Raw genomic sequence first — 11657 nt, 5'->3', positions numbered from 1 at the left:
CACGAAGCACAATAAAACATCCGTATAGACAAAACATTTACGCTCCTTCAAACATTCGCGGATAGTTCTTACGGAAAGGCTTCCGACGAGAGACAGAGGTGACAGGAAGTCTTTTTTTTTACGGCGGAAAATTATTGTCTCTGTACACGCGCATATGATCGCGCCCTGGCGTCCCAAGTATCACGTTTTTTCTTAGAACGAAGCTAACGCATCTACTTCTTATAACTAGGTGAAAAACAAGAATAGGAATGTCGAGTCAATGTGTCGATCGGAAGGTGGGTCCTTAACGGTATTTATTGTCTATTTACAAGCGTCGTATAATCGCGTACGACGGTTTGGCGAGCATCGGAGGGTACTGACCCGAATAGCCGGGTGCAAAGACGTTATACCTCCGTCTATATACAACTTTCCTGTACACGCAGACTCCTCGTGTAGATATCGTGAGTGCGATGCACCGGCAAGGTGCTGGGCCGTATTGGGCTCAGGCTCTTCTCGCTTTTTTCCGCGTAGCCATTCGGATAGACCCAGGAGTCCTTGGCATGAAGCACCGACGAAGGCGACGGATAATCGAGGTCCTCGAGGCACCTGAAATCCTTGGCTCTCTCGGACGGCTTGCTGGACGCATAACCCGGCTCGAAGATATCCGGCCGTCTCTCGACAGTCTTGCTCGGTATCACATCCGGATCGTCGTCCGGCACGTCGTCCGCGTTTATCTGCTCCTTCAAGTCGTCCCGGTGAGCCTCGTTCGTCGCCGCCGGCGCTGCCGGTCGATCTTCCTTACTCTCATACTGCATCGTCTCCGCCGCCTGTGCCTTCGTCGTCTGCATCGGATGATTTCGACGGTACAGGGTCAGCGTTATCCCGACGATCAGAATGCAAATGGCAGTTATACCGCCAGCGAAGCACGCCACCAGGAGGCTGTAATCGGTCGTCTCGTCCGAGATCCCACGACCTGCGAAACAGGCGTAAAAAAAAATCATGCGCGTGGAAGGGTTCGTTGTATTCTTCTTCAAAAATAATGAGCTCTTCGATCTTAAAATATAATATTGTTGGATTGTATATTAAGCGTGACCTATTTTTAAAAATAATAAATAAGATAGATAAACTCTCGAAACTATAATAGATTTCAAGCAAGATTTAAATGTAAAAGAATTGGAGTAATTTGAAAGAGACTGGATTTCTCCTTCTCGATAAAATGTTCGATATCTGCACGGAAAGAAAGAATTTTGCTGCCGTGGCAAAACTATCGCTGCTGCTGCTGCACATTCGATGTGAGAGTGACCAATTTTACTAACCAATTATTCGATATTGCAGTAAAATCTGTGTTTTGTTAATAAAATAAAAAAGGTCTTGTTGCTTGCATGTGTATGCGAATAAATTTGTTCGCGGAAAACAAATTTGTTGTTAAAGGAAATATAATTTGTGGTCAAAATAGCCAGAATAGTCTGTTTCAAATAAATACATTTTGCTATTAATATGTATTTAATAATTTCATGTTCTACGCTCGATATAATAATTAATAAATATGGACATTAACATTGTGATACTACAAGGAGAATTTTATCGATCGTTAATCAAATTTCTATGCTTATTTAGAATGCTGTTGCTATCGATCTGATATCGATCGATAAATTTTACGTAAAAAGAACACAAATAATCTAATAAATAACTAATTAAAAAACAAATAAGTACAATATCAAATTTAACCCTGAAATAATATAAAATATGTAGTCTAATTATGCATGTCACCTTATATCTTAAATAAAATATATAGTAACGCACTAATTGTTTAAAAATTCACTTATTACGTTTTTTGATCGTTCGGCAGTTCATAGTGATATATAACGGAAATTTCAAAAACTTGTCCTAGCTTTTAACATGATTGAACTTTCTAATGATTATTAAAAGCACAATTTAGCGCAATGACTTCGCTCGCTTAAAATTTATATACTAATGAGTAAAAGTATATGCTTTATTAGCTCCAATGATGACAATACTTGCGAGATGAACACGAGCGCGCACGTTATTGATCTATATGAATGTCAAGTTAGTTTTGGATCATTAACAATGTGCATACAATTCAATAATTAAGCGGCAATCAGCCATATCGGATTAATGCGAAACGAGATTTAGCGTCTTCTTGTTGGATTTCAGCAAATCGATTTCCATTAAACGACAAATTTCGTATCGGCTATTCGTAAGAAACGTTTTATCCGCGCGCGCGCACGCGGTTCATTACAGCTCTTTAACATTATATAAGACGAAAATTTACACGATAGGAAATCAGTGTACAAATTTCAAGAGATACATCCGATAATAATATCTATGAACTCTGTTCTCAGTATCTCGAATGCAAGGAAATTAACGAATAACTTACGGAAAATATAACGTTAATTATAACGTTTCCTTTATGTCTATTCATTATGAATTCGTGATTTATTAACTTGGAAAATTATCGCGATATCTAATTTTGCCGGTTACACTCATTGGATAATAGCCGTCCGTTGCGCGCAAAACGTGCGATTTCCTAACATATATCCATATATTCTTGACTAGCAAAGAACATTCGTCCTCATCAAGATGAACATCCGAACTGATGGCGACATCAACAGTAGCGTCCGGCAGCGTTGTTCGTCCCAACGTGTCCGGTAAATGAGATTCGCTTTTTCCGTGTACTTATTGGATCACGAAGGAAACGCAGGCAGCTTTCGGAAGCAAAGATTAAGAGGAAGGTGGAGAATTGGGTCCGCGGACGGAGATAGCCAGGCTCTTTAGAATTCAGAAAACGCCTTGGTTCGTTAGCCAACGAACGATCTCCTCTTTTGTGTGTGCGCGTGTTCATGTATGTACATGTATAGCCACATGCATATACACTGTGACGCGCATACACGCTCGTAAACATACGATCGAGAAAGGCGGATGCGCGAATGTGATCATCTGATTGTGAGTCTGTCATCTCGGGATCTCGAAAGCTCCTTTCTCACCCTTTACGCGTTCCTCCATTGCTATATCGTTAAGAGGCAGTATTTGCCACACCAGCGAAGGTGGAAGCTACTTGGACGAGAGCCTAGCGTAATGTCTGAGAACGTTTGAGGGGCTTTGGTACATTTCCCGATACGCGATAGTGGTGGTGGTACGCAGCGAGGATTCTGGATGAGCTTTGCTGGTCGCGGGATGTGCGCGTGCACACGCATGCGTGTACACACGCACGTGAGACGCCGATATATACGGTTGCCACACGTTTGCGTTACCACGGCGGAATCGTGCGCGAGCCAACATGAATAACCCATGAGGATGGAAATTAAAGACGATAAATGCAGCTGAAATGAGGCGGTAGCGAGGAAAGGGACTTGGGCTTTATGGGATTTTAATTCAAGGTCCGCATGGCACAGCGTAATACTAGAGAGTCGTCGCGGTACGGTCACATTTTCTCAAAAGCACCACCGAAATTCGCATAATTATATTGGGAAGTTTTGACGGTAGTTATAGATTAGTAATGTTAATGCGCGCTTTACCGTCGATGTAGATTAATATTTGATCAATCCGGCATGTCTCGTGCTTGATTACAGAAATGTCTTCGATTCCGACTACCGAATTCGATAAATAGATAGAATCCATGTCAGAATTTGAAAGTATCTATCACCAAGATCGATAATTGAACTAGTGAAACGTTTATTAAATATTCTAGTACTATCAAGAGAATAAAATGCGTTACTCTGGCTACTATTCTATCGCACAACGGTAACGAAAAGGTCAATATATATGTATATATATATATATATATATATATATATATAAAATTGTGCAGCAGCTTAAATTTATGAAGCTGTAATAAGCGAGCAAGGAAAGATACATAGTAGAATTATAAAATAGAATCGTAAATAAAACTGTAAATAGAACTATAAAACAGAGTTGAAAAGTTAAAAAGAAGGTCTGTAGATAAATGATGCAAGACACGTCAAAAAGCAAGTATTTTTTATCTAGCATTAAAAATATTTTAAGATCTACATACGCATACAATTTCGAAAACAAACATTTACGATGTGCTGAAGTATTACTTAATTCCATTATGCAATTCGATTCAATTACGAATCGCAATTCAATGTTTTAAAATTCTTTCCACTACGGTCGTTAGCGCTTTATTAACTTACCTCGTTATTATTTGGCCTCCAACGTTAAGATATTACGTAATGAAGATAGGAGGGCTAATCACGGCGGAAAAACACTATCGACTTAATACAATCTACATACATTAAGACCGATAATAATAAATGGAAATTACACATGGAAAAGATACAGCGAAGGTATTTCCAAGAATAAACTCTCTCGAGACATTCCGCAATCTCGAGCACAGCTTCATCAGGCTTGTGAATTTTGTCGGTGAAGGTTTATTCGTATTATCGTGTGGCGAACATTCGTTTAATCAGCTCGATCGTTTTAAGTAAATATCGAAATATGTAATGCGCGCGCGCTGGTCTATATAAACGTACTGTTCAGACGAGATCGCGGATATGAGATCGTTACTCTAGAATAATAATATCGTTAGAATCTTAAGCAGATCTTAAAAAAAAATAGTAAAACTCACCAGTGGTGTACATTGCTACTCCTTTCAATGTGACCGGTTCCAAAACAACGGGGTCGCTTCGACCTTTTGCGTTGACGGCATAAAGGTGAAGCCTATAATTCCGTCCCGGTTCTAAGCCAGGGACTTCGAAAACTGGACCGGATGAGCCGGATCTATCGGTGTGATTCAGGTAGATGGTATTGACATGATAAACGTTCTCCTCGCTGTAGACCTCTAGCTCGTAATTAGTCAAGGGCAAACCACCGTCGAATCCCTCGGAGCACCTGACGATCAGCCAGTCTGCGTCCCTCGAGTCGGTGGCTTTAAAGTCTTCGTGACCTGTTTCACACGGACACACACATAGCGAGGTGGTTAAGCTCGCTCCCGGAGGAAGAAAAACACTCGGACTCGCTAGACCTAATTGCCGGCGTGAGCATCGTCGCGGCAAAGTACACTCGATAGCGTCAATTAGGGGTTTCAGACCGAATTAATTGGATAATAGTCTTAGACTTGCATAATAAACATATACCGGGAAATTGTAATTAGACGTGCTGATCGAGAAATACTATTCTTAAATAACTATAAATCTTCAGTCATGAACATAAATCTATACGAATATGAAAGGCGACTTTTAAAATAAGTTATGTTTAAACGCTGCAATGTTTACTGAAATCCATATACAAAGTCTTAGTTTAGTTAAAAATCAGAATGGATAAAATATTTTTCAACTTTTCATTCTTCTCTCTGAAAAATTTTTTTAAAATATTAAACACTCTCTGAAATTTAAATAATGATTTTTCATGAATTATTTAATCGGAATTAGGGGAAAGACGATCCTATTTTTTCGAAAGTATTGATGATCGGTAAAGAATTAATTTCACGAGCGTTTTCACGGTTATCGCATCTTTCAAGGGGAACAAGGAAACAAACTGTTGAACGCAACAAGAGCATCGACCATCGTGTCAACCACGATGATGGCCTGATGTAATGGCGCAGTTAGCAGGTCAATGCGAGGGTTCCCGAGAACCCTCCTAGCTCGCTTACCCATTCGGTACGCGTAGGGTCCAGTGGACTGGAGGGCTGTACAATTCTGCAAGGGGTAGGGCTTCCCGGCGACGATGATCTGAAAGAGACAGGGCGTCCTCTGCACCCCTATCCGATTTCTCGCCCAGCAGGCGACCGTGCCATAGTCCATGTCGTTCTCCGGTGTGTAATTCAGTCTGGAGCCGTGCCAGTGGTTCGTGATCAGACTGAGCGGTTTGACCTGCGCGTATTTCGTGGCTGGCACGCTCATCAACTCCCCAGAGTTGTTGAACGTCCAGTGGAAGGTCGTGGGCGGCGGTTTCGACTGTACGCCGCAGACCAGCGAGATCGTTTCGTGCTTCAAGGCGCCGACCACTTGGGTGGAAGAACCGTCCTTGCAGATCGGTGCGTCTGAAAATACGAGGGCGCCGGCTGGTAGATTCAATTTACCGCACTCGTGAACGTCACGGTGAGAAAAATAAGGACCAACCGTCGACGGTTTTCGATTTCCATTCCTTATAGCAAACCGATAATTGACGCTTTTATGTAAACGCGATTTACTAGCACTCGACTCAATATATCGACAATGTTATGATAAGAAAGTGAATATATTAATAAAATTAGAATAATAATGTCGTTATATCAGAAGAACTCGAGATGATGAATTAAAAACACTTCTACTGAATTCTCAGTATCAGTTATGGATCGATTCGAATATGAAAGAAATGTACTTACACATCACTTCGAGGGTTACCGATCGACTGGCGGATTTCCCTTCGACATTAGCTGCCATGCAAGAATATTCCCCGGCGGAGCTTTTCGTCACGCTTTGCAATACTAAGGAACGCCCACCGGGAAGAATAATCCCCGCGGTGGCGTTCTGGTGCAATTCCTTGCCGTCTTTGAACCAAAGTAGCTTGTAAGACCTTGGATTGGCTCGTACGTCGCACTCAAAGTAGACGTCGTCGCCCTCGTTTATATCGTTCGCCTTCAAACTGGAACCCAACTTAATACTCACCACCGGTGCGTCTGAAAGCATTGGTAGCGAGAACTATCTCTCATTTTCTTATAATTTCATACGCGATCGCAATTAGAAAATTGCTGTTGAAAGAAAGAAGAAATATGAAACGTATCAAGATTTAAAATATTAATTTTAAGTCAAATTTTAGACACTAACAGAAGTTCTATGAGTTTAAAGTCATGTCATGTGGATGAAAAAAATAACTTACAATGCACCAATAAATGCCATTTGTCCTCCAAGGCACTATTAGGCACCACAGGATTTTCTGCCCTGCATGTCAGAAATTTTCCATCGTCCTCGATAGTCGGCACGTAGCTTAGCACACTTCTCGTAACGTTCGGATTATCTGCGAACTACGAAGAACTCAGAATCCATGCCATAACGACGTAGAAGCAAAGTCCTGTACATCGAAAATGAATCGTCCGTTCGTGGAAGATATACTCACATTTCTAGCCATATGTTTGACTTGATGAGTCCCTTTCCACCAAGTGATTACCGCCTCCGGTCTAGAACCCGAACTGACACACTCGATCTCGTAAGTTCTTAATGCCGACAAATGAAATCGCTTATTCGTAATGTTGACCACGAGCGGCTTCACTGCGGTGAAGAATTATCCGATAATGAGTTTGATATAAAATATTCATCATAATATTTTAATTTTCTACTCTACTACATTATGCATTGCATCAGTTTATTAATTTTAATAATAAATTTTTGGTGCAATTAGTGCAATGAGAACTAAATTAATTAAAATAATTAATTAAAATAAACACAAAATAATTAAAAATAAACATATTATTATACAAAGTTTTTTTTTATACAGTATTTTTTTTTTTATTAAATTCAATATAAAAATAATAAGGTAAGAAATTATTTTAAAAATTACTGCAATTCGTTTTTCTACAGATTTCATCCAATAAATGAATCGAATATTTTGATTACACTCACGGTTCACATCCAGTATAACCTCAGAGGTCAGGGGCATCATAAGTTGAGTATTGTTCGCCTTGCAAATTAACCTCGTCCTCAGGAAGTTTCTGGTGACTCTCCGAATATCCAGTCGATTTATCGTTATATCATCGTGCTCTTGCGTATATGTATCATCCAAGACTTCGTCGTTGAAGTACCACGTGACCCTCGGTGGAGGTAAACCTCCGATCACCTCGCACAACAGGGACATTTCGCTTCCCTCGTTAAACGGTTGTAGTATTTTAGCCAAATTCCTAGCGCCAGTATATATCACTGGCTTTTTTGGAGGCACTGTCAGCAAAATGAATTCCAATCATAGGAATTTATTTCCATGACATCGGCACATATTACGTGTCCGTTATATCAAATTATATGCGCTATTTCCTTTGTTATCATTTCATAATAAGATCGATTTCATTAATATATGTGTGGATACATGGTCTTCACACTACGATAATAATAATAATTGAAATTGTTTCAATGGCTCTTGATAGTCAGAAATTGAATCGAATTAAAATATCTGAAGCTGCGTAGCCAGGCAATGCTATCAAATTTCCGTATCGCGAAATGATTCTTGTAGTGAATAACACCCGCGAAATGAAAATCAAGACATAATGGCCTGATCTTTGATTCTTTTTTCTGCAAAAGTACGCCAATAACCTGAGATTAACACCTGTTGGGTACTATGATAGATATTGAATTAATTGATTGAAAATATTGCTAAAACGATCTTATAACTAAAACGCACCAAATCACAACGATCCAAATCACAATATTTATTCCTGTTGGAACTGATCCAACTGCATCTCCCGACTTCATGACTTCATTTCGTCTCATAGCTTTATTTCCACATGACTATCCAATATTCGTTGCCCGCGGAAGGTTGAGATTGAACGAATCGAACTATCTCTTCGATTTACTACTGTTTTCCGCGGTTACGCATCGCTCGCGTAAATTTCACCAACGGATATAATATAAAACGAATAAATCACGAATGAATGGAGATAACAGCCCATATGCGCCGTCTGATTAAAATCCCATGAAGCACATTCTATCCACCAATGTCACTCGATAAGCCACAATTTTGCATCATAAAATGTTATATTCCGACGTAATAACAGATACGTAATTGAAATAATAATGAAAAATTAATCCTATAAGAGAGCTTCCAGTTGATCCAGAGAGATCTTTTTTTTTACATTATATGTAATTTTGTTTGCTTTTTTAAATTATTAATTAATTGTACTTTATTGTGTTTGTATAAAATATGTTTTATATCAAAATTTTTTTAGAAGTATAGCGGATATAAATACTGTCTCTTATATTTCATTCACAATATTCATGCACAGTATTCATGCACAGTATTTATTAGAATTGCTTTCTATTTGCACACAAATGAAATTGAGTCTGAAGTGAGCTGAGTATTTTATTCTCAGATTAATGGCATCATTATTTGCTTAGTTTGATAAAAAGTTCACAAACAACATAGATCCGAACCTGACTTTTGAGTTACGAGACTCATTAAAGCACTACGATTTCGATCTTGTGCAGATTATAGACAAAAAATCAATTAAATCTCACTTGTCAAAATGTAAAAGGAACGTGCATTCAACTGAATTACGATGTCACAAGTGAGAATTATCTGAGAATCGGTAAATGAAAAGCAATTATTGTATTACAATCAATGTTAATTATAATGATTATTCTCAATTTTTTAATTTAATTTTTTAAAATTATTTTTATATAATTCTAAATTATATATACTTAGAATTATATATACTTAGAAAATTTTCTATTTGTATAAAGTTTCAATTTACAGAGGGAGAGAACGATTTTGCTGAAGTATCTAAAAATTTAGTTAGACAAAAATTTAATAATAATTTAATTTGTTGAACTATCAAAATGATGTCATGTATTAAACTCAAATATGATGAACAGTGCTGCACGACATTTTGACATTTTAGCAATCGATTTGAGTATCATTCATAATCCAGTGATAGTTAGATTTCAATAAAATTATTTTTAAATCTATACTTAGTTATATTTCTAGATACTACAGCAAAATTGGTCTTTCCATATAATAAATTTTGTTCCATTTTTAATCTTCATATATTTTTGTCTACGATAAACAGAAAAATTTTAATAAATATCATGTTTATAAATATCATGTTTCTCTTCAATTACTCTAAATGAATTGCTCCGTGAGTATTAATAAAATTTAATAAAATCTAAAATTGCTTTATAGAACTAAATTTGAGATGTCAGTATCTTCATAGAACTAAATTATCTTGAAATTATTAGTATCTTAGACAGAAATGTTTTTAGAATAATAATTGTGATAGCGATATTACTTATAGCGATATATACACATGTACAATATGTAAAAATAGAAATTCCCAATTTTCATTAGAACTCACCTATGACCGTAAGATTAATCTTCTGATTCTTCGTGGGACTATTCTTAAAATCCACTCTGCATCTATATACACCTCCGTCTGTGGACTCCAAAGGATCTATCTCCAGCTCGGCGGGCTTTACGTCCGTCTTCATAACTGCCCTTTCACCAAACACGTACGGATCCGACCAAAGCCTCGCCTGAGCTATCTGCCTCCCTCGAACATCCACGCTATATATCGGTTCACCATCCTTTTCATCTTTGTACCAAAATACCATGATGACCGTCTCGTCTTTAATCGGCGGATCAATGTCGCAAGGTATCTTAGCTTTGAAACCGGCTACTGCACTAACGTCTGATATAGGCACTGAAAAGTACGGGGGAGCGACAAAATTATCCTTGCGAAAAGGATATGATTCTCCATATTTTATTTATATTATATCTTTAATCATATATATAATTTTAAAACAGAGATATATATACATATATTAGATTTTTAAGCATTTATTTATTTTACGATCTTTGTATTGTGCTTCATATACATATCTCTTAAGATCCTTATATTTTGACGATTTTCCCACAAGCTTTTTATATCTCTCCATAATAATAGGATTAGTTAATATTCTTTAAGCATGGAACTATTTTTATTATAAATGCTTTTTTCACAATATTAGTATTGTATTGCAAACACCACGCGCACAGACAACACAATTCTTCAATGAGAAACACGCGTATTCACATTGTGTTTCTATAGCTACACTAACGGGTCTCGTATCCAGTGTATAACAACGCTGCCTACTATGGTATGTTTTCTCACTGAGACCGCAAATTTGGAGTTTTAGTCAGTCACCGTCGGCGCCGATCGAATTACTGTAAATTGGTCGAACGTTCCCGAGCCGACCAAACCCGGGATGAACCAGAGACAGAAAGTATGCACGCGCGCGTGTGGTCGTGCATAGAAACAAACATGGGGCGCGCGTTCATCGAACGGGGCTGCACGATCGGGTGAACCCAATTAATCGGTCTACTTGCCGATTTATAACGGTGCCGACCGTCGGGTGCGATTTTATTGGCTTTCATAGCCGTCTCATCCATCGTTCTGGCGTCTAACGCCCAACCAGCCGACCATGGCGGTCTCATTATCTTTTCCTTCGTTGATCTTAGATGTAATGGGTACCAAGAGAGTTACCTTCGAAACGAGCATCCGTCGCTACCGTCGCTACCGCCACCAAAGATTAATTGAGCGCAACATGTATCGGCTTTTTTCATTGCTAGATTCAATACTGAGCACGGCGTGAAAAGAAAAATGCAATTCGGAATAGCCGCATAATCTATAGTTTTTTTGATAATGTTAAATCTGATTTAATGATTGCAGAGAACGATTTTAAAAAAGAAGTTCTGTTACACATAGTTTGATTCGATAATTATTTAATTCAATTACACGTTAAATGTACTTAATAATCGTTAAAGAGATTTCTTGTTCGATACGGGTCTTATCGAGTGCAGGTGTTCGCTGAAGTTATTTCGGTTACTCTTTAATAAGATCCTTAAATAAGATCTCGATTTTATCAGATTGCTTTTCTCGTTAATGAAGTGAACTGCAACGTTCACAAAATGTTCCATATTTTAATGGGGGGAGAGAGAGAGAGAGAGAGAGAGAGAGAGAGAGAGAGAGAGAGATAGAA

The 11657-nt window shown here is 38.2% G+C and overlaps 1 protein-coding gene across 1 annotated transcript in view; it reads right to left on the bottom strand.

Annotated features, from left to right (window-relative positions):
* Window positions 1-395: 395 nt before the first annotated feature.
* The window catches only part of LOC105618383 (hemicentin-2-like), a 37124-nt gene continuing 25862 nt past the window's right edge, over window positions 396-11657 (bottom strand). Inside the window, exons 2-9 of the mRNA XM_012199925.1 lie at window positions 9995-10339; window positions 7557-7868; window positions 7054-7205; window positions 6817-6961; window positions 6323-6616; window positions 5609-5998; window positions 4586-4903; window positions 396-952 (exon numbers count right to left, since the gene is read on the bottom strand). Coding sequence (XP_012055315.1) covers window positions 396-952; window positions 4586-4903; window positions 5609-5998; window positions 6323-6616; window positions 6817-6961; window positions 7054-7205; window positions 7557-7868; window positions 9995-10339 — 2513 coding nt within the window. The remainder of the gene's footprint in view (window positions 953-4585; window positions 4904-5608; window positions 5999-6322; window positions 6617-6816; window positions 6962-7053; window positions 7206-7556; window positions 7869-9994; window positions 10340-11657) is intronic.

This window comes from Atta cephalotes (genome assembly GCF_000143395.1).
Source record: "Atta cephalotes unplaced genomic scaffold scaffold00016, whole genome shotgun sequence".
NCBI lineage: Eukaryota > Metazoa > Arthropoda > Insecta > Hymenoptera > Formicidae > Atta > Atta cephalotes.
Note: the sequence above shows the minus strand (reverse complement) of the source record. Positions and strands in the feature narration are given on the sequence as shown.